The 22,614-nt window shown below is 33.7% G+C and overlaps 3 protein-coding genes across 3 annotated transcripts; 1 reads left to right on the forward strand and 2 right to left on the reverse strand.

Moving 5' to 3' along the window:
- Positions 1-436: 436 nt before the first annotated feature.
- On the reverse strand, positions 437-2,884 carry LOC111998576 (ubiquitin C-terminal hydrolase 22). The gene is made up of 2 exons (XM_065764347.1): positions 1,928-2,884; positions 437-1,844 (listed from the first exon to the last, which is right to left on the reverse strand). Exons 1-2 carry the CDS (start codon positions 2,617-2,619, stop codon positions 1,037-1,039), a joined length of 1,500 nt encoding a protein of 499 aa, XP_065620419.1. The 5' UTR covers positions 2,620-2,884; the 3' UTR covers positions 437-1,036.
- LOC111998570 (large ribosomal subunit protein uL11x) lies at positions 2,771-7,475 on the forward strand. The gene is made up of 2 exons (XM_065764348.1): positions 2,771-2,824; positions 7,164-7,475. The coding sequence occupies exons 1-2, from the start codon at positions 2,771-2,773 to the stop codon at positions 7,473-7,475; spliced, it is 366 nt and encodes a 121-aa protein (XP_065620420.1).
- A 9,983-nt stretch (positions 7,476-17,458) lies between these two features.
- Positions 17,459-18,052, reverse strand: LOC111998588 (probable steroid-binding protein 3). Its single transcript, XM_024030679.2, has one exon. It carries the CDS (start codon positions 17,975-17,977, stop codon positions 17,675-17,677), a length of 303 nt encoding a protein of 100 aa, XP_023886447.1. The 5' UTR covers positions 17,978-18,052; the 3' UTR covers positions 17,459-17,674.
- Positions 18,053-22,614: the final 4,562 nt, after the last annotated feature.

The raw sequence follows: 22,614 nt of genomic DNA on the forward strand, positions 1-22,614 counted from the left end.
AGACAATAGGCGCTGGGAAAAAACATTTTACGCAAAAAATTTTTTACACCAAAGCCTGTGTCAAGCTTGTTTTCAAGTCATACAGTTGAAAACCCCAAATGCTTTGAATAGTAAGTAGAGATCATTTCCTCCAATAGTCAGTGTGTCCTTAATCATACATCATCCAGTAATCAAAACTGGAAAAATGAGTCAGGTGTCCTGTAGCCTGTGGTTCAACGACATAGCCTACTCTCCTCTATTAAAAGAACTATGGTTTGAATTGCCCGTCCCCATTGTTGTAACTATCCAACAATTCAAAAAAATAAAACTGGAAAATTGAAGATGACCCCTCCTTCCTAATACCATTGTTTTTCATCAATCTTCTTTACTATATCAAAAAAAGAAGAATAGTTCACCATGAGGTACATACAATATGAGACCTTTCGGTAATTTCCACTTTTCAGTGAAACTGTCTTATATTTGACAGGGAACATGGCATTAAGGATATAAGCTGGCAGTAAAAATTTTCCAGATTTTAAGAGACACAGAGCATGTTATACGTATAATTATTGAAAGCCAATCATTTATGTGACCAATTAGAAATTTTAAGAGCAACAGTGAGCGCAATCCAAACTAAATAGAACTTCATTAGTTCAGATTTATTGCTGATGACCGACCTGCAGTCAAAGAATCTTGAGCAATGTCTTGTAAAGAGGTGGGGGTACCCTCACTCACCTCTACACATCCAATTTCTCATGCATCTATTTATAACTTAGACCATTAATAAATCATTGAGGGATCTTCAGGGATTGGAATAAGAGGATCTCTGTTTCAAATTATTGATCTTCCTCTTGTGCAACTTATGGATGCCTTTCACAACTTGTCTTGATGAGCATTGAAGTATATGTCGTCCAGGCCAATGGATTTCGACCCTGAAAGCACACCCCATCAACTGAGTCTTTTGTTTCCCTGTTCTCACTGGGTCTTCTTTCCTGTTTAGCTGGCCTTGAATGATATGGAAAGACCATTTCATGCTCGGCCAACTGCCTGCCCATACTCATTTGAACAATCTTTCGCAGCAACCAGCAATTGGAAGATACGCATCCCTCCGTGGGGATAATGGCAGGGAACTCAAATCCTCATCTGCTTTCTGGTAAAGCATTTTCTGCACGTAGAACATCATATAACACTGTGAAGCTCTCACTATCTCCTCGTCAACCTCAGTGATCCAAGCATCATCACATTTGTACCATCGGTTTCTCAAGCGCAGATAAGTAACATAATGGCCGGATTCAAGTGTCCCTGAGTGAGTAACCACCGCAAAAATCTCAAAGTCAGTAATAATATCTGATTCATCACCCTCAACAGAAAAGATTCTATTCCCAAATCTGTTTCTGACAATTGAAGAGGACAAATAGGGGGTCATATCCAAGGAGAAAGGAAACTGCAAATATCGATCAATTTTTCTCGACATTTTTCTGACAGGTGAATGCTCAAATCTTTTTATATGCAAACACAAGACCAATGGGAGTCTCCTGATCGACATTTGCTTCACTGAGTCTCGCATTTCTTGACAGGTCTCGCAGAAAAGTTTCTGTTCTGATCCCAACTTCTCCTGCCTTGTGAACAAATCCAAACAACCCAAAAGAGTAGATATACTGCTGTTCTCATTTGGTTTGCTACGCTTGTTAACTATATCTGTTGGAGAGAAATTGCTAGTGTCCAGGTCAACTGAGATGTCCACACAAGGGTCATAAGTTGTTGAAGTGGATCCACAGGTCATGCAGGTGACATCTGATCTCAACAGTCCAGAGAATACCCTATGAGCAATACATTGGCAATCTCCACTATCTGTAGAAAAGAAGAATTATTTTTAAAAGACTGTAAATACTAAGAAAGGTGAAAAAAAAAAAAAAAAAAAACACTTCATTTTCTAAGTGTATTACACCTGTACAGCCGATCCCCCGATCTTCTCTGGCAAGCTTCATGATTATGCCCTTCACTCAAGAAGTAATTCCTGAAGGGAGGAGCATGTAGCAATGCTTGCAACACAGAGTTCATGAAACAAGTACTCCCTAGATTATTCAATCCTCTCAAACCCAATGGATAACAAGATTTATCCCTCCGATCCCTCATGGAAACCAACTGTTTAGATTTCTTCAAATCCACCAATTCTTCTGCCACACCTAAACCCAACCTCCTCCTCTTAACCAATCTCTCTCCAATACTCTCATCACCATGCTTATCATCCCTTGGGACACCCATGTTGTGCTTGGACATTACAACCTTATCAAAATCAGGGTCATAGACCTGATCGCAGCACACACAGCAATAAAGCTCAGCCCTTTCGATGTCCACAGCTAAATCGTGGCCATCCTCAGACTGAGTGTGCAAAAGGGTATGGTCCAAACAGGAGACAGAGTTGCAAATCAAACAAAGATAGAGTCTACCTTGAAACCCATTACAAGAATTGCATCTGGGTACCCCTGCGTTGAGCATCTCAACACTTGTTCTCCCATGTGGAGTGGCCTTGAGGTGCTTTTGTATGGATTTATAGCCACTCAAGCCATGCCTGAGCTTGTAATCTTCAAGATGCTTGCAAGGTTTTGGGTTTGTGTATGAAGGGTTTCTTGAGGACATGTTGATAGAGATTGAAAGAAAGAGGCTTTGATTTGTTGCAAATCACAAAAATTTGTGAAGAAGAAAGACCAATATTAAAAATAATAATAATAATGGAGTTATTGAAAAAAGAAAAGAAAGATTCTATCTTTCAATGAAATTATTGAAAAAGATGTATAGAAGAAAAGGATCTGAGATTGGGTTTGGAAGTTTTTGGAGAACAAAGGTAAATGGGTTTGGAATTTTTTGGGTTACTGTTTGGGAATGACTTAGGGAAGAAGAAGAAGAAGCTNACCCTTCACTGTGTGACAGACTGCTTACTGCCTACATAAAACTTTGAGAACCAATACACAAGATACTGCAAAAAATTCTCAAACTTATTCTAAACAGTATTAAGTTAATTCAAAATATAAAATAACAATAATGATCCAGCATCTTTCTACGATTCTACTTATTTCTTATTGAGCTATGCCAAATAGGAACACATGCTTTTCAGATTTTCTGAACTTCTCCAACAAATACTAGCAAATGATTTTGCAAGTCCATGTTCTTCCTGATTAGCAGTAGAAAAATAAATCAGAGAATCTGTAATTAGTATTGACCTTCCACAGAGTCCCCCAGCTGCACATTGTCAGGAAGATGACCATATGCACAGAGTCTCAGCATATAAGACAGAATCATGCATCATCTTTAACCACTGTGACACTATACACATTATGTGACTAAGAAGCAGAAAAGCACCAGATTTCTCTCACCTTTTTTTTTTTTTTTTTTTGGGGGGGGGGGGGGTTGGGGGTGGGGACCTAATAAAATCAGACTGAGTGTGCAAAAGGGTATGGTCCAAACAGGAGACAGAGTTGCAAATCAAACAAAGATAGAGTCTACCTTGAAACCCATTACAAGAATTGCATCTGGGTACCCCTGCGTTGAGCATCTCAACACTTGTTCTCCCATGTGGAGTGGCCTTGAGGTGCTTTTGTATGGATTTATAGCCACTCAAGCCATGCCTGAGCTTGTAATCTTCAAGATGCTTGCAAGGTTTTGGGTTTGTGTATGAAGGGTTTCTTGAGGACATGTTGATAGAGATTGAAAGAAAGAGGCTTTGATTTGTTGCAAATCACAAAAATTTGTGAAGAAGAAAGACCAATATTAAAAATAATAATAATAATGGAGTTATTGAAAAAAGAAAAGAAAGATTCTATCTTTCAATGAAATTATTGAAAAAGATGTATAGAAGAAAAGGATCTGAGATTGGGTTTGGAAGTTTTTGGAGAACAAAGGTAAATGGGTTTGGAATTTTTTGGGTTACTGTTTGGGAATGACTTAGGGAAGAAGAAGAAGAAGCTGCTTTTGAGTCTCCTTAGTAAAGCTGAAGCCGACTTGTTGTGGGTTCCAAGTTCCAACTTTCTCACGTCCAGCCCTTGTAAAAATTAGTAATAAAATAAACAAATTTACGTGAAGCTTCGCAGTGAGGACATTTTTGGTGTATGATAATAGGTACCTTGTGCACTAGTTAAGAGGCTAAAGAGGAATTATAATAATAAAAAATTACTAAAATCGGTTTAATTACATTGGAAATTTGGAATAATGGAATGTAACAAAAAAAAAAGAGTAAAAAATAACTTTTAAATTGAAAGTGACTTGAATCCTTATAAAAAGTTAATAAATTTTATTATAACATTCAACCTTAATTAAGAATGACAATTATATAAATTGGTTCGTGTCAAAACCGGTTAGCACGCTTTAACATGATTAATAAATTAGTTGATATCTACTTAACCCACAATAAACTTAGAATGACCCCATTCATATAAATAATATTATTTTTATTTGACATAAATTTGAATTTAAATATAATTGAGTAATTACAAAAATTAATGGTCATATTGATAAATTATTATTTAAAACTATAAAATTTGATTTTTTCACTTTTTTTTTTTTTTTTTTTAAGATTGTTTATTAAACAAGTTGAAATGAATTGTGTAATGTTGTAATGTCAACTCATTTAATAAACGAGTTATATTATGGTTGAAGGGTTTGAAACCATAATTAAATGGGTCTTTGAAGTTAAGCTATGTATTCAAATACTGTTGCCTCGACAAGAATTGTCACTCTAACCTTAATCAATGATTTAGTGCTCTTGTTAATTACCATACCCTTCATTTTTATTTATTTATGTTTTTTTGTTGAGAAATTTGAGCTATCACTAAATTGACTAGGAAAATAATAAAAAATGATAAAGGTTTTGGTAGATCAATTCCTAATGTGGGTGCCAATTGCCCAAATAAGGGATTTTGATCAAGAGGGTCAATTTCTTACTTGATGTTGTTTCAGTTTAGTTTGTTAGAATAATGAAATATTACGGTACTTATTAATACATATGTATTGTTTTGGGGATTACTACTTTTTTATAAATATATATATATATATATATATATTTTGAGAAAGAAAGAAATATATACATATATATATATATATATTTTGGGGATTACTACTTTTTTATAAATATATATATATATATATATTTTGAGAAAGAAAGAAATATATACATATATATATATATATATTATAAGCCCAAATATAAGTCTAAGTATACATTAATCCACCCTATGAATTAACTTAAACAATATATTTTATAATGTATTTTTTTAAAATTTTATTGCACCAGTCGAAACCTTCAAAAAATCTTTGGTACAATAAATATAGTCGGTACCAATATGATACTAACTACCTAATTTTGACCAGTTAGTCAGAGGGTCTATATATTCTTATCTAACAAGAGTAAGACATTTTTTTTTTTTTTTTTTTTCCCCCCCAAAGAATCTAACAAGACTGAAAGCCCCAACGTAGAATATTAGCCAGTGTCTATGACTATTGGACCGCGCACTAAAAGTCGTACTTGATCATCACCAATGGATCATTTTTCATTACCCACTAATATCAATCAATTCCAACCTTTATTACAACCTTCATCACTTTTTTTTTTCTATGGAATTTGTAACCACACGGTCCAAAGACTCCAAACCCATTAGAAACTAGAGAAGTGTAGAAACAAAAATGGCGACCTTTGTCTGCAAAAAAAAAATTGGCGACCTTTGGCTATAAAATGGAGCTAGTGAGTTTTTTATGCTTCTATTAATTCATTTATTTGAAACAAAAGGAATCTCGAATTTACCTTATGCTTTTTTTTAGAAGATAATTTACCTTTTAATTTGTTAGTAATGTTAATGTTAATAATGTTAGGTACATAAAAATTGTCACAATTCTTTTTCACAATTGTTAACAGGATAAATTGTTATTAAACTTATATCATTTTCAAATGGATTAACAAATTTTTTTATTAATATTAATCACAATATACCACATTACCATTTGTAAAAAAAAGGCAGAAATCTAAAACTAACCTTCTAATTTTCAACTTTTGTTATTTCAATCATTTAACTTTCAGTTTTGTCATTTTAATTTTTGTTAATGTAGTATTCCGTTAGACCTTAGTTACCTACTATCGTTCAGTGAGCCATTTTGGCTCTTTTTTATTTATTTTTTATTTTATAATTTCAGAATTAAAAGAAAAGAAAAAGCTGTTAGTGAATAAATAAATAAATAAAGAAGAAGAAGAAGAAAACATTAACCCTAGGGGTATGAATTCGGGTTAGCGTGTCGAGTTTGTATCGTGTCGAGGTAGGGGTATTTGACTAAATGACTCAACCCAAACCCGACCCATTTAATAATCGTGTCATAATCTTTTAACCTTAATCCGACATGTTAATAAGGTGGGTTGACTTGACCCAACCCACTTGACATACTTAATAAACGGGTCATGTTGGGTTGACATGAATGTGACACAGCTCATTTCAACTTGCTTAATATATATATATATATTTTACATCTCAAAAGTAGTGTATACACTTCAAGTTTTCAACCCACATTTAAAATAATATAGTTCAACAAACATATAACATTCATCTAGAAATAAGTTCTTTACAAAAATATAAAAAGGTTTAGAGATTTAGGTTTGTAGGGTTTAGAGATCCAGGGTTTGTAAATTTTCAATTTCCGATTATATCCCTTGTAAGTTTTTGTAATTATTTACTTTCTTTTTTAAATTTAAAATATAGGTTGGATATAAAAGGTAATTGACAAATCTAAAATAAAATGAATATTTATTTGTTATACAAGTTAAACGGGTTGTGTTAAATAGGTCATTTTGGGTTGACACGAATGAATTGGTATGTCAAACATGTCTACTACGAGTCACATGGGTTGACCTGCTTATGACTTATTTCTTATCATGTCGTTTTCAGGTCAATCTGTTTATGACCCAAACCCACTAGCCCAACCCTAACCCGCAAAAACCCGTGTCGGGTTCGTGTTGTGTTCACGGTTGGGTTAAACATTGACACTCCTAATTGGCCCTTGAAATCAAAGCCAAAAACACATGATGGATTTCTAAAGCCCTAATTGAGTAAATTTGGGGAAAATTGTGTAGGTTTAAGAGAGAGACCGAATCACCAGAGGTGAGGTTGGTGCTGCAAGTTCACTCTCTCCAAAGATCGGTTTGCTAGGTCTCTTGCCGAAGAAGATCAAAGAAGACAACGAAGGTGACTGTGAAGGACTGGAAGGGCCTGTGCGTGACGGTGAAGTTGATTGCGCAGAATTGTCAGGCCAAGGTGTCGATGGTGCCATCGGTGGCGGCTCTGGTCATTAAGGCACTGAAGGAGCCGGAGTGTGATCAGAAGAAGACGAAGGATATTAAGCACAATAGGAATATCTCCTTCGACGACGTTGTTGAGATCGCCAAGGTTATGCGCCCTAGATCCATGGCCAAATACCTCAGTGGGACCTCCGATGGTGATGTGGAAGTCCTTCTAGACTGAGTGAGAGAGACAGAGAGATAGAGGTTCTTCTGTTTTAATTTTGAAAAAAAAAAAGATATTCTGGTTAATTTTGAGATATTTCAAAGTAATTAGATGATATGGATGGATAATTATTTAGTTTTTCTTATATTAAATTATGGTGTTTGTATTTGATTTAATGATTTTTGTGGTTAATTTTGCTTTTGTGATTGTTTGTATTGTTTGGTTTGATGTGTGGTTGTTAGCTCTATGTGTGGATGGGCATTTTATGTTGTTACATACTATACATATTTTAAATCCTAAAAATAGAACTCAACATCCTCTTCTTCATGTCGATTCTCTAAAATTAGAATGTTAGCAATAGAAACCTTGCAATATCTCAATCTCTTTGCAAATCGGTCTCTATCTCGGTCTCTCTCTCTCTCTCAAACTCGATTTATTAGAAATCCATCACCTTCATGGCCTCAATCTCGACCTCTCTCTCAAACCGACCCATCATGTTTTTTGGTTTTGATTTCAGGGGAAGGGGAACGACATTGTTTTCGTTCCCCTTAAATATTTATTTTTTTTTAATGGCTTTTTTTTTTTAATTTTCTTTTAATTTCGAAATTAAAAAAAAAAAAAAAAGTCACTTAACGGCATCAAATAATTGAGATCTAACGGAATACTACATTGATAAAAATTGAAACTTAGAAGACTGAAATGACAAAACTGAAAGTTAGAGAACTGAAATGACAAAAACTGAAAGTTAGAGGGTTAGTTTTGGATTTTTGCAAAAAAAAAAAAAAAATTTGTTAGTAAACTTCTTGTAAATTTTTATTCTAATATTCATTTTCAATATCCATTCTGTTAGTCATTAGAAAATCAATAACATTATAAGGGATGTTGTTGTTTACTTAATCAAATTGATGACTTAATTGGAATCTCCTATTATAGAGTCTTTTGGCTAAATATTGTTAAATTTAAAACATATTTGCGTTATAGGTACTGTTACAAGTTATTTACGAGAATGAGGAGAGAGATTGAATTTCGGCAACAGTGTTGTCGAAATTCAAGAAAAAGTAGGAGAGAGAATGAGAAAAAAGGAGGAAAGAGAAAAACTTGAATTTCGGCAACAGTGTTGCCGTAATTCATCTGCCCAATTTTCCTCACCTACCCGAATGTGTGAGTGTGATAAGTGCAATGAGTGAGTGTCCAAAAAAAAAAAAAAGTAATTGTGGCAATGGTATTGCCGAAAATGGTAGGGGGAAAAAAAGTGAATGCCAAAATTTGGGGAAGAATTAAAGAAAAATATAATGTACTATGTACACAATATTTTTACAATATTTTCACAATAAATCACTGGTAACTAGTTATTATTAGTTCAAATTTAAATTTAACATTGAGATTACTATTTTAATATAACAATAATAATAAGTAACAACATGATACTTAGAATTTGTTGTAACAAAATTTCGGCAATGCCATTGCCACAATGGGGAAAAAAGTTTTTTTTTTTTTTTTTTTTAATTTTTTATTTTCAATTGTGGCAATGGTATTGCCGAAATTGTGGGGAAAAAAAATTGCCGAAATTGTGGGGAAAATTTTTTTTCCCCACAATTTCGGCAATACCATTGCCACAATTGGGAAAAAAAAGTTTTTATTTTTTTTTTCCCATTTTTCGCAAATCCATTACACTTTTTTATTTATTAAAGAAATGATAAGTGCACACAATTTTTACAACATTTTTACAACAAATTCTAAGTATCAGGTTGTTACTTACTGTTATTGTTAGATTAAAATAGTAATCTCAATGTTAAATTTAAATTTGAACTAATAATAACTAGTTACCTGTGATTTATTGTGAAAATATTGTAAAAATATTGTGTACGTAGCACATTATATTTTTCTTTAATTCTTCCCCAAATTTTGGCATTCACTTTTTTTTTCCCCTACCATTTTCGGCAATACCATTGCCACAATTACTTTTTTTTTTTTGGCACTCACTCATTGCACTTCTCACACTCACACATTCGGGCAGGTGAGGAAAATTGGGCAAATGAATTACAGCAACACTGTTGCTGAAATTCAAGTTTTTCTCTTTTCTCATTTTTCTCATTCTCTCTCCTACTTTTTCTTGAATTTCGGCAACACTGTTGCTGAAATTCAATCTCTCTCCTCATTCCTTAAATAACTTGTAACAGTATCTATAACGCAAATATATTTTAAATTTAGCAATATTTAGCCAAAAGACTCCTTATTATATATGCAACGTAAATGCTCAATGATTCATCTAGCGAGGAAAAGTAAAGAATACCAGGGATTGTAAGGAATTCTTGAAAACATAAGCAAATGACTCTTTTTTTATTATTATTTATTTTTTAACATCAAAATTAATTATTAGATGCTTTTTAAGTATAGTAATGCAATGCTTATTTCTCTTATATTTATAATAAATTCTACTCATTAAATTTGTATTAAGATTCACTATAAATATGAGAAAAATGAGCATTACGTTATTGTATTTCAGAAGGAGCCAATAATTGTATTAACTCATTGGATAAAAAGATAATTGTCATTAACTCATTGTATAAAGAAGCAGCCAGTGCCAATCTGATAACCTTGACAAACATTGAAACTTGAAAGTAAATAGTTATTTTATTTTATTTTTTATTTTTTTATTTAACGTTTTCTATATTAATCTTCTATCGGTGCAGGACAAGGCAAGCTAGACACGTATACAAGTACACAACTACGCATCTTGTTTGTTTGTTTTTTTTGGCTTTTGCTAAACCAACTACGCATCTTGTTGTTGTTTTTAAGGTGGGGAGGACGCATCTTGATGCTTGCAAGCAAAAGCGTTGGAAATATTTTTCTTGCAAATTATTAGTATAATATGCTTTTTGTTGTAGCTGACTTTCATTCATTGTCATGACTCATGACGTACGTCCCAAGAAGTCGGTAGATTTAAATGATGAAAAAAAAAAAAAAAAAAAAACTGAGTTCTGAGTTATGGCATGCTCAACGCTAGCACTACCTTCCATTTTATTGCAATATGACATTCCATGAAAGTCAATAAGTATGAGCATAGCTGGATTCAGGAGATTATTTCTTAGTACAGGAAATAAGTGATTTGTATAAAATTGGATTGCATAAACAAAATACGTTAAGCATTAAACAGGTTGAGATTCAAGTGATAATCTAGTGGTGATAATTTAGTGATAAAATGGTTTACAAATCAACAAAGTTTATGAAATAATATTTGTAAAAAATTGGTTTGCAAGAACGGAATATGTTAGGCATTAATCACGTTTGAGGTACAAGTGATAATCCAGTAATAAATAATTTGTATGAAATTGGTCTGTGTTAGAGATATATTAGCCCAATAGTAATATAGTATAGGCTCAAATTTAATCTTACTATGTGTGTAAGCCAAGTTTTTTACTTGAATAAAAAAAGTCTATTAGTCTAGAGTTGAGTTTACTATATATCCTTTGTGGATGTAGGCTGTTTGGCTGAACTATTATTTCTACTTCTGCATCTATTCTAGCAACATATTTAACATGGTATATCAATACTAATACTTAACCGTTAACAAAATCAAAATAACATGGTTCAAATGTTACTCCAATGCCCAACCATTATTTGTTAATACCTCATATCTATGGTTCAAATTCCACATTTTCTTCTCTTTTACCATCTACCTATCTTTAAAAAAAAAACATTTAAGCAAAATCTTGTTTGTTTGTTTTTTATTTTTTATTTTTTTAATATTTAAGTACCTGAGATGGTTTTAGTCAAGATTGTGTTGCCTTCTCTTATTGATGGGGACTGAGGCAGGACTCAACTACGATCTTTATTCTGCTAAATAATTGAGTTGATACTTGATAGTACTTCAAAGTTCAAACTAACAATAATATCAGTTATCATAATTGAGTTCATCGGATAATTATCGAAACCATTGTTATAATAATTAAGGGAATGGCATCAGGGAAGGTTTGCCTAACCGTTTCTTTAGATATTGTTCTTTTGTCCCTCTTTGAAACAGAATATCTTTGTACATATTTTTCAATTAGGTTGATAAGAAATATATAATAGGTGCTCATTGCATGTTTTCGATTTTCTTCATTGGCCTTATTTTTTGCACGGGAATTTTTTTTTTTTAAAAGAGAACATAGCAATTTTATTATATAACCCAGTCTTACCAGCTATGATGACTTTGAATTTTCTTTCTTTTTATGATTTATAATGACCTCGAATTTTATAGAGTAGATAAGGAAATCATCAGAAATTTTATTTTATTTCACCTGTAGCATTGATTTTATAGGATAAAAAAGAGTAAATATGAAAATGTTAAATCAAATGGTCCTTTATTTTTTTTATTTACTAAAACCAAATAGCCTTTTTTTAGATTCCTTTCATTTAATTATTTTCATATTCTATTTCTCTGTCACTTGCACATAGAATTTACTTTTTCCTATTCCGCTATCATTTCTATTTCTTCACTTCGTACTATATGAGACTATAACTCATTATGGGAAAAATATACTATTTTTGGATGGAATCAAAATTCACTATTTATAAACAACACTACTTGATTAATGGGGAAAAAAAAAAAAAAAAAATCAATTTATGTCTAGCGTCCAATTGGGATCGTCTAGGACAAAACTGGGGCCATATGAGATCCACGTTAATTCCATTTGGTCCTTCACACAATGAAGGGTTGAGACCCCTCCATTATGGGAACTGAATGATGGATATTGCAAAGGACATGATTGTTATGTGGAAGGAATAGGCATGTTGATCTAGCTTTCCATTGGTTGACTGATTGGGACTTGAGATAGTTGAAGCCATCGAAGGTTTATGTAGATGTTAATTCGAAAGGACACACAACTGTGGTAGTAACATAATGAGATATCATTCAGCCCATGGTCCTTTGAATCAAGAGAAAGAGAAAGTCTATAAACAAAAAATGTTGGGTTCCCAAATTAAATTATCACCAAAATTACTAATCTAAAATAGCAATCACAAACTAAAACACAAATATTTAGGTGGAAAATCCATTCTCCTTGAAGAGAAAAACTATGGGTCAAACTCCATATAATTTTATTATTATCAAATCAATTACAATAATTCTCAAGTTTATGCCTAACTTGAGAGCCACCAAATTAACACAATGATAAATCTTCTTGTGTATGTTTCACAGTTAGAAAAAATCTCCTTATTTTCTTTGCTCTTACACACTCATTATTTATCTAAAAGCAGCAACACTTTGTTCTCTCTTCTCTATTTTCTTCTTCATGCATGACTCTCTCTCTTTCTCTACTTGGTTCTTCTTTCTCTTTCTCTCGCACCTTGCAACATCAAACAAAGCTTCACAAATTCTCTTTGATTTGTGTGCTTTACCAAAAATAAAAACATTTGTTAACAAAACCCAAATCTTGTTGTCTCTCTCCTTGCACTACCTCTTAAGCAAAAATCTCTTTTTTCTTTCTTAGTTTCATGCTATATATTTCCTCTCCCCATAAGGAGAACCCTGGGTCAAAGCTATCAAATTCTTTGTAACATTATCTATTTATAAGATTCTTTTCCTTTTTTTCTCTTAGACAAGAAATTCATTACTTCTTTAATGAGAAGTATATTTTCCTTCCATGCTAAGGAATAGTCTTTCTTTCCACACCAAGAAAACCAAAATTAATTTTCCAAGTCACAATTAGAATTTAAGGCAATTTCCCAACAAAAAATTGACAATTGCTAGTGTGGCATGTTGTTAAGGGGTAAGTAAAAAAATGATATTATTATAACAGATAAAAACCAGTAAAAAATTGCCAAGTTAACTGTTGTAAAAAATTTTGTTCGTAACATTGCTCTTGATTCAAATGACACCTTTATCCCTCATGAGAAACCAGTGGAAGATAGAGATCACAGATTCTTGTCCATGGAGTTTGTGAATTGCTTACTAAAGAAAAGAGAGATTATCATTGGAGGTGATGATCAGAACTAGGTCATGTGTTTTACTTTTGGAATAGATATGTGACAAGTCCTAAGAGCAGAAAAGTGGCTAATAATACTTAATAAGTTACCAATAAAAAAATTTTATGTGCCTTAATCTGCTTGTCTTCCAGTCCCACAACCACAAGAGGACTCATTGGCTTTGTAGAGAGTTGGTAAAGAGATCCAGCAATGTTTTGTCACACTATTGGACCTAACCAATGTGAATGTGTTTGTTTAAAAACATCATGACTTGATACTTGATAACACCCGAAGGCTTTGGACAACATTTGACTAGTGAATATATTTTGGCTCTGCCCATCAATGACCAACCAGGGAGAAGGTAAAAACCAACCAGGCAATTGTGAATTGTAATGGTTGATTCAAGGTAGCTGGGCCTCCTAAGAATATTGGGGGTAGAGATTAGAGTACAGAAAAGAGAGAACTCAGATTATTATTCTTCTGATATTCTTCCTTAAAATCATTGCAGCCTTTGAACTAAGTTGCAGCTGAATTGATTAACTCCCTCCTTACCTATCACATACTCTATAATACGTTGAGCACATGCCTAATTAGCCAGGTCATCTATAGCTGAATGTGACCTGCCAATAATACCCAAACATCCCAGGATTCTATATCAATTCCTAGTACAATGCTAATAGCTACCAAGTATCACAATACAGCTAACACCAAGGACAACAGAAGCATAGTGCATATAAGCATGTACAACAAAAACAACAATGCACAAACAGCAGCACCAGCCTTTAGTATAGCAGCACACAGCAGCAATGCACACAGGTAGGGAGACCAGCAGGTTGTAATACCTTTGTCATGATACCCATTGAAAAAGCATCAAATAGGGTCAACAAACCCCTTTCACAGACATCTTCTTTTAAAGGGATAGATAATAGGTCATACATAATCAATGGATTTGTGGCAAACTATGATGAAATAAACTTCAAGGCCCCTAGATTTATAAATTACTTAGGTCAAAAAGTAAATTCCCAAAGCCATAATCTATTTATCATTCTAAAGATAAGCGCACACAAATACATCTAAATACTAACAGTTCTATATAAGCAAAATTAAAACTTAAAGAAATCAGCAAAGACCTATAATGAATATAATGCTGGAAACATATCACAACTTAGCTTTGAGTATTATTAATCACTAAAATATTAGTCATCTTAATCACAATATCACATAGACACTATTATAACAATACACCGGCTTTGAACTAAGAATAAAACATGCCACAATCTTACATAAATCCAAATCTACATCCTTAATGGTGCTATTACAGCAAAACACAGGATTTAGTTCAAGAAACAATTTAATCATGTGAAAAACAATTAGTGCAATACTAACATGTAATAAATTGATTAGGAAGTAAAAAGGCAGCAATCAACAAAATTACAACTTCGAATGTTCAAAACCTTATATACCACAGAAGCACCAACTCGATTTTTTTAATTTATACATAGGTTTTCTACAATATTTCCTAATCTAGCAAAAATATATGGACCACGAAATACTACCAAAGATACCAAAATATTGCTGTATTTGGCCTGCACCAAGGGCAGCTGGGCTATGTTGAGATGGCCATATGTGAATCAATGAAACTTTAGGGCCTTTTGGGCTGGGCTGGGCTGGGCTGGGAGCCTGGGACAGAGTACCTAGGGCTGTTAACAAAGCAGGTAGAGATGGCTGGAGCTCGAATTGCTGAGGACTGGGGCTACATTTTACAACAAAGGTGGAAGCCATTTGGTCCAATTTGGTTCATATTCTTGACCTGGATGTGGGACAAAGAAGCCGTTCTTCGTGGGAAAGATGGATCTGGCTGAATTTTGAAGAAGTGAGAGATACAATTTTGAAGATTAGACTAAAAAATAAGAGAAAGAAAGACCTCTGAGAACAGAAAATATGACTGAGATAAAGCCATATAAGAGAGGAGACTCTTCTATGAGGAAGTGAGAGAGAATAATGTGGGAAAGAAAAAATAATCGGGGGTAACAGGAAAGAAAGCAAAATTTAATAAAAAAAGAGTTTGCTAATGTGGAAAATTGTGAGAGCTACAAAGCTGATGTGTCATTATACAAAGAGGTCAACAAAAAGTCAAACATCTTCAGTTTTAGATTATTTATAGATTTATAAATATATTCTATAATTATATTTTAGGGGGTCTTCTTCTATTTGGGGGCCTTAGGCCATTGCCTAAATGACCTAATGGTTGAGACACCCCTAACTTTTAGTGTAAAACTAAGTAATTCGTTATAGGCATATGTACATATATCTTCCAAAAAGAACAAACAAAATCACATACACACAGGTATACATGTAATTAAAAATGAAAAAAGAAAGACTAAAATACAACTCCTTGCTGTTTTCATTATAGTAAATCACTCCAAGATGCTACATCCTACAAGTACCGGGTCCCTACACACCACAAAGATATTAGAAGACCTCTCTCCTGCACCCCTATGTTTGTGACCGAGTATGCAAAGCAACCAAATAATCAACCATTCCACAAAGACCATATCCACCCTTTCAGGATAACCACTTAAACCTGTAATCAATTTTTTCTTGACTAACCAGATGTACGAATGGGATGTTAACTAATAACCCTTGTCTATAGATATATCTCTACGAAAATTTATTTTACTCAATGACTATAACTTCATCTACTTTCTACTGCTACTCAAACTGCAGGCTCACGAAACACAGGTTTCTCCAGTTTCGCTGCAGCAATACATAAATTACAGAGCCCACAAACACAACTTACATTGACCTATTTTGGTTCCTTTTGACCTTTGTGAAAGCACCACATTTTAAGCAACGGATGCCCTAAATCCTTGCAACTTAGCATTTGATAACTCTTTTTTCTTTATTTTACAATTGCTTTTATAGTGTTCTCTAACAAGTTATAATAATCCTAAAGCTGCAGCATCTTAGTGTCACATGATTGAGATAGGTTATAAAAAAATTATTAAAAAAATTTGAAATAAGTACATTGGCATTATACTATCAGCTCAACAAGCTAAGATCTAAAATTGACTAATTCAGTATATATACTCAAAGGGGAAACCCCCCCCCCAAAAAAAAAAAAGAGAGAGAGAGAAGGAAAGAAAAGGATTTATAAGGCACATTATATATAAATTCAGGAGTCAAGATCACAAACTAACAAAAGTGGCAGTCAAGAGTTACCAAACAACTTCTCCTTTGTCTATTTATCCTCATTCATAAAGAAGAGATTAGAGAAAATTCTGCCATGGAAGAGTCAGAAATAGTGAGATGAACACATCAGGGAATCATTTACCCAATGGTTCCAAATATCAATTAAGTTGGAGCAATTTCTCATCTAGATCATCATGTCAGTCATGCTTTATCTGAAAAATCTTTGGCAGTGAATATTTTACAGACGTAAAAAGACACATACAATTCACAACGTCCTGTACTTCTTAGAACACCAGACGCAAACCAAATAACTAATGTGCAACAACTCATATTTGTAAGGAATTGAAAAACAAAAAAAGAATTAAAGGCATACCTCTAGTCATGATTGTTCAAGCATTCTAATGAGAAAATTATTAATTAAAATAATTCCTATGTGGGCCACATATTTCAAAATATTTACCAAGTTATCAAACATAGATGCCAAATTTTAAGAAAATTAAATGAAAGAACAAATGAAATACTCCGCATCCCTATGTATCAAATGATGAACAAATTGATGGAGCGTAATACAGATATATAGCATTACAACTTCAATTTCACCTCATGAGAGTACCACATAAGCAATTATATGTTTGTGCATGTGGTATGCACACACACATAAGCATGTATACAGAATTTGTCACACCCATATGTGAAATGGGAATGAGGTCAGCAAGTAAGGTTCATTAGAGGGGGAATTTGAACCCTGAATGTCTTGTTGGAAACACCAGTAATGCTAGTTGAGCTACATGGTTCTTGGTGCATTGCATGAACATCCTTAACGTTACCAAAGTAATCAAAGTTAGATGCAGAATACCCAATTTTCACACAACCAAAATTTATTATTTGACCCAAACTAATCGTACACAAACCCTCCAACAGTAACCCAACAACATCCATAATTAACAATACGAAATCGTCAAATTACAACGAAATCACAAACACCCAGAAGCGTTTTAGCCCTCAAAATAGCATTACCAATACATAGATAGACACCCATTTCATATATAAAGCAAGCATATAAAGAAGCTTAGGATTCAAGAAACTACGCGACCAACAACGGGGTACTTAGCTTCGAACTTCTTCTCCCAGTCGTTGAGGACTCCGATCTCCTTGTCGGAGAGGCCATCGAGAGAGGGTGTGACGTCCTCGTCGTTCTTGCTCATCTTGGCCAGAGCTCTGCTGGCGTCTTTGCCGGCGAACATGGCGTAGGGACCTCCGGGGCCGTAGAACGACTTGCCGTTCGTGACATCGAAGATGCGACCCTTCACAGCCACGTAGAGGGGCTTTGATGCGTCCGTACCATTGTATTGGGTAAGCTGTTGGGCTGTCAAATCCATTGCTCTGCGATTGAGTTTAGACTTTCTGAGAGACTGTTATGAGCATGAGTGGCAGAAACTATATAAAGAAAGAGATTAGGAGATATATTGGATTTTGATGGAGCGGTGAGTGGGAAAGGCACTATTTATTTATTTATTTTATTTTATTTGCTCAATTATTTTTTTTTAGTAGATTAATATTTGGTCAATATTAAAACTTAAAAGTGCTTTTATTTCCTTTGTGGGGCTTTTCTTTTAAAATATTTAAATAGTTTGTAGACAATTTTTTTTTTTAAAATAAATCTAGTGGCAAAATTTTTGATAATTTTTTTTTAAAAATATTTAACATGACTTGTTATAAAATAACATAAGTTGTAGTTGTAGATCATGAGAGTGATCTTAACAATGATGAAAAGAAGTTGAAAAACAAAATTTATATAGCTAACATTATTCAATGATTTAAATTAGAGAGTAAATTCAATAAGAAGTACTACGTTTATAACATTTTTGCAACACTTTCATAATAAATTTTAAGTGCCAGGTTGTTACGGGTTTTTAACTTGAATCCACTACTAAAGTTACTTTTTTGCCTACTAATAATAGCAAGTAACAATTTGTCACTTAAAATTTGTTATGAAAGTGTTGTAAAAATATTATTAATGTAGCATTTCTTTTTGTTTGAATCTCAGTGACTTGGAGTTTCTTTTCTTTAATACCTAGGAAATAGTAACCAAAAAGAAAAAGGGGCAAAAAACTTGGAGATTTCGCTAGTTATAACTTATAAGAGCATCCGCATTTGAGCTTGTATATGCCAAATGTTAAGAACATTTGGCATTTAAGCCCCAAAACCCATCAGCAATGGGAAGGCCATATCCCATATGAATTTTTTTTTTTGAGATTTAGCTACAGTACCATCTCAAATGTAAGATGGTACTGTAGCTGAATGGTATAAAAATAAAATAATTTTTTAATTCTTTTTAACCTCTGTGTGTGTGTGTGTGTGTGTGTTGGAAAGAAATTGCCAGGTTTTGTGTGTGTGTGTGTGTGTGTGTGTATGTGTGGTTGTTGAAATAGTTGGAAAGAAATTGAAAAGAAAAAAAAACTGGCAGGATGTTTGAAAAAGCTAGAATAGTTGATTTTGAAAAAAAAAAAAAAAAAAGGCAGCAGGTTCTGTGTGTGTGTGTGTGTGTTTTTGAAAAAAAGAAAAAAAAGACAGCAGGTTCTGTGTGTGTGTGTGTTGAAATAGTTGGAAAGAAATTGAAAAGAAAAAAAACTGGCAGGATGTTTGAAAAAGCTGGAATAGTTGAATTTGAAAAAAAAATAATGACGGTTGGAAAAGTAATAATAAAGAAAGATTAAAAAAATAATATTTTAATAAGATGGTAAAATAATAGAGTTTTGGGATGTTTGGTGTATTAAAAAATGGTATGGTATAATTGATAAAATAGCTTTTTGAGATGGTAAAATAAGATGAGATATGAGATTCGGATGTGGATGCTCGCCTCCCGGCGGTGATTCTCAAATAATTGAAGCATTGTCAGCATTGCCTCCAACGACTCTTTGCCGTGACCTGCCATTACTCTTTTGCATGATGAGATTGAGTTTTGAATTTGTAAATATTTGGGTTTAATTTTTTTTATAATTATTATCCCACCTATTTTATGAGGGTGAAATCGTGTGTTACGTTTTATTTTTTTAGGGTAGAAATCTGATATAGCACATTGGTAGTGGAGGGTATAGATAAAGCCTTTTACACTATACACTTATTGAATTTATTCTACTGATGTATATGTCAAACTCACGAGTCTCAGAAATAAGGTTTTCAGGTTTAAATAGGATGATAGTTGTAAAAGTTCAATGTTGGTTTGTTAGTCCTTTTGAATTTTCTCTTTAATTGAAAATTTTGACTTTTGACTTTTAGGTTAGAATGCTTTATGCGTGCATGTGCAAATGCTTTGTTGGTATAGCTTCAAATTACAGAGAAATGATATATTCATAACATTTTCATAATATTTTCACAAAAAATCAAATGTGGTAAGTTGTTATTAATTCAAATTTGAATTCATAATTTAAATTACTTTTTTGCCTTATCTATAATAACATATCATTTAGGATTTGTTGTGAAAATATTGTGGACATGACATTTCTCTAAATTACAAGGCATTTTTATGATGAGCAATGCTTCAAGCATAATAAATTTCACAACCTTTTTCACTCCTTGTTGAGTTGGCATAATATAATTAGTGGCAATATTATTGTGATATGGGATACCACTAATTGTTATCAAATTCTTTGTGTATTTAGCAAATGAGTCGATTCCGTTCCGTACCATACCGGCAAGCAAACCGGTACATATAACTCCCCCTGTTTCGTACCGAAAAAAATATCGGCCATACCGACCATGTATCAGTCGTACTGGTCAATTTCAGACAATACCGGCCGGTACCGGGTGTACCGATCGGTATAGAAAAAAGTTTTTATTTTTATTTTTATTTTTTATATATATATTTTTTAAAGTTTTGTAATTTTTGAATTTTTGTTAAGGTAGAATAGTAACTTATTTGCATTAACTTATTTGCATTATTTGTTTTTTTAGTATACAATTGTAACTTTTAAGCTTTCTATTTTTTATATTGTTTTTTTTTTAATTGATACTAAAGTCTAAAACCATGAATAATTAGTTTTGAATTGAGGAAATGTTTTATGATAAACTTTTATATTTATTATTGTAGGGTCTCGTTTCTTTACGTAAACCCAAAAACAATAAATTTGTAGAGTATGGGTCGAAGAACTAGAGTGGGCAAGGGATTCTCAACAAAGAATTATCACTCTTTTTCTTATTTACTGATTAATTTCTCATACATTCCATGGTTTGTTTCAAACCCTCTCCCTCTATTATATAGCCACTCTCACTCTCATCCTTACCGTCCACGTGCTCCCCATCCATGGACTTGCTCAAGTACCTGTCACGTCGGGCAGCTGCTTTTCATCTCTGTGTGAGTGGCGGTAGGTCATGAAGCACTGTTCAGATGTCTTCTCCACATAAATGCGGCCAGAAAAGCTGCTGCAATGCATTGAATACGGTGGCAGCAGCCTTCCCCTCAGATATTTCTTCATCCTTATCGCTCTTGAGTGTGCTTTGAGCTTATCTTGATCAGGAGAGACCCTCGGGCGATCCACCAGGCTTTTCCCCTACTCCATCAATCTCCAGCAACATATCAGGAAGAAACATCCTCCTCGGACAGGAGATTGCTCCTCGGACCGGACCATCCTCCTCGGACAGAAATGATCCCCTGCCAAGGGGATTCCAACCCAACCTGGGCCTCGCAGTCTATGTTCCCTCCTCTTCGGATGTGGAACAGTCTTCTTGTGGATGTTCGGCCCATTAACTTGGGCCTGGTCCTTCTATCCCCCACAATTATAATACCCCACACACACACACACACACACACACACACACACACACATATATATATATATATATTAATTTATAAATATAAAAAATAGCGGTAAACCCAAAACGGTACACCGGTATTGACTGGTATCCGAAATACATCATACCGCTGGTTAAACCGATACAGCCTCCGGTACGATATTGACTCCCTTGGTATTTAGACTTCCTTTTATATTATTGGCATTTTATCTTTGTTTTGTGGTTCCTAGAAATGCTATGTTGGTTTGCAAAAGATATATTTGCTCCACACGTACACTTAAGAGGGTTGCGGCAAGCTGACAACTAGACTAAAATTTAGTCACTCTATTATGAATGGATTCATTATAAATACTCTTCCTAACTAATTTGTTGATGATCTATTGTTGTCCTCAAAATATTGAGACTAAAAATTTATTTTTTGATGATGATGCAATGAATCATCAATGAGTCAATTGTCCAAATGCGCAGTCGCTAGGAGTTCTTGAAGAATAAAAGACCTACAAAGTGCATTGGTATGGTGTCGGCCAAAGACCTTCCAAAGGTTAAATTAGCAACTCAACGATTCTAAATAACTCCAAAAGTATGAGAACTGAGAAATTATACATACCTTGGAGAGCAGGGGGCTTGGAGTTTATGTAGCGGTATAGACTCGATCAAGTTCCCATGAATTTAGGATCTTCCCTTATGGGGAGTCCCAAGATTTTTGAGTCTAACTTCCCATAATTGGAAGATGCGAATATGTAGGAGGATTTTTGGGCATGGTGTGCAAGTTCTTTCCATATGGAGATAGTGAAGTTGAAGATACGCAAATGATTTGGGAGAGGGGTCATCTACTAGGTCTTATTTGTCTGTCACAATGGTGTACCCGACAAGTGGTCATGGGATGGATTGCATTGCAAGGTACCATGCATGGGTAGCTGGCGATCCTCTTGCACATGACGATCCCTCGGAGACATGATGACTCTCGTGTGTTAGATTTATTTTGCTTTGATGAAAATATACCCTATCATTGTTGTTGACTTGTTGCTGCCATCTTTCTTTATTTTCTCTTGTCCTACTTGATTAGTTGATTTGCAATTTGATTGAAGGAAAGTAAGATAATTCTGGAAGTTATATATAATACACTCCTTTCATGGTTCTTTATAAAAATGAGTACGAAAATATCTTAAGGTGTATAAACTAGAAATATACTTCTCTCGTGACTTTATGCATATTGAATAGCACA

This window comes from Quercus suber, unplaced genomic scaffold (assembly GCF_002906115.3).
Source record: "Quercus suber isolate HL8 unplaced genomic scaffold, Cork oak 2.0 scaffold_553, whole genome shotgun sequence".
NCBI lineage: Eukaryota > Viridiplantae > Streptophyta > Magnoliopsida > Fagales > Fagaceae > Quercus > Quercus suber.

Excerpts from the sequence above, each read along its gene's own strand:
- LOC111998576 (XM_065764347.1), bottom strand. The coding sequence starts at position 2,619 with ATGTCCTCAAGAAACCCTTCATACACAAACCCAAAACCTTGCAAGCAT. Across the intron at positions 1,845-1,927 it reads TCGGGGGATCGGCTGTACAG|CTTCTTTTCTACAGATAGTG; the intron begins GTGTAATACACT and ends TTAAAAATAATT.
- LOC111998570 (XM_065764348.1), top strand. The coding sequence starts at position 2,771 with ATGTATAGAAGAAAAGGATCTGAGATTGGGTTTGGAAGTTTTTGGAGA. Across the intron at positions 2,825-7,163 it reads GAAGTTTTTGGAGAACAAAG|GTCTCTTGCCGAAGAAGATC; the intron begins GTAAATGGGTTT and ends TCGGTTTGCTAG.
- LOC111998588 (XM_024030679.2), bottom strand. The coding sequence starts at position 17,977 with ATGGATTTGACAGCCCAACAGCTTACCCAATACAATGGTACGGACGCA.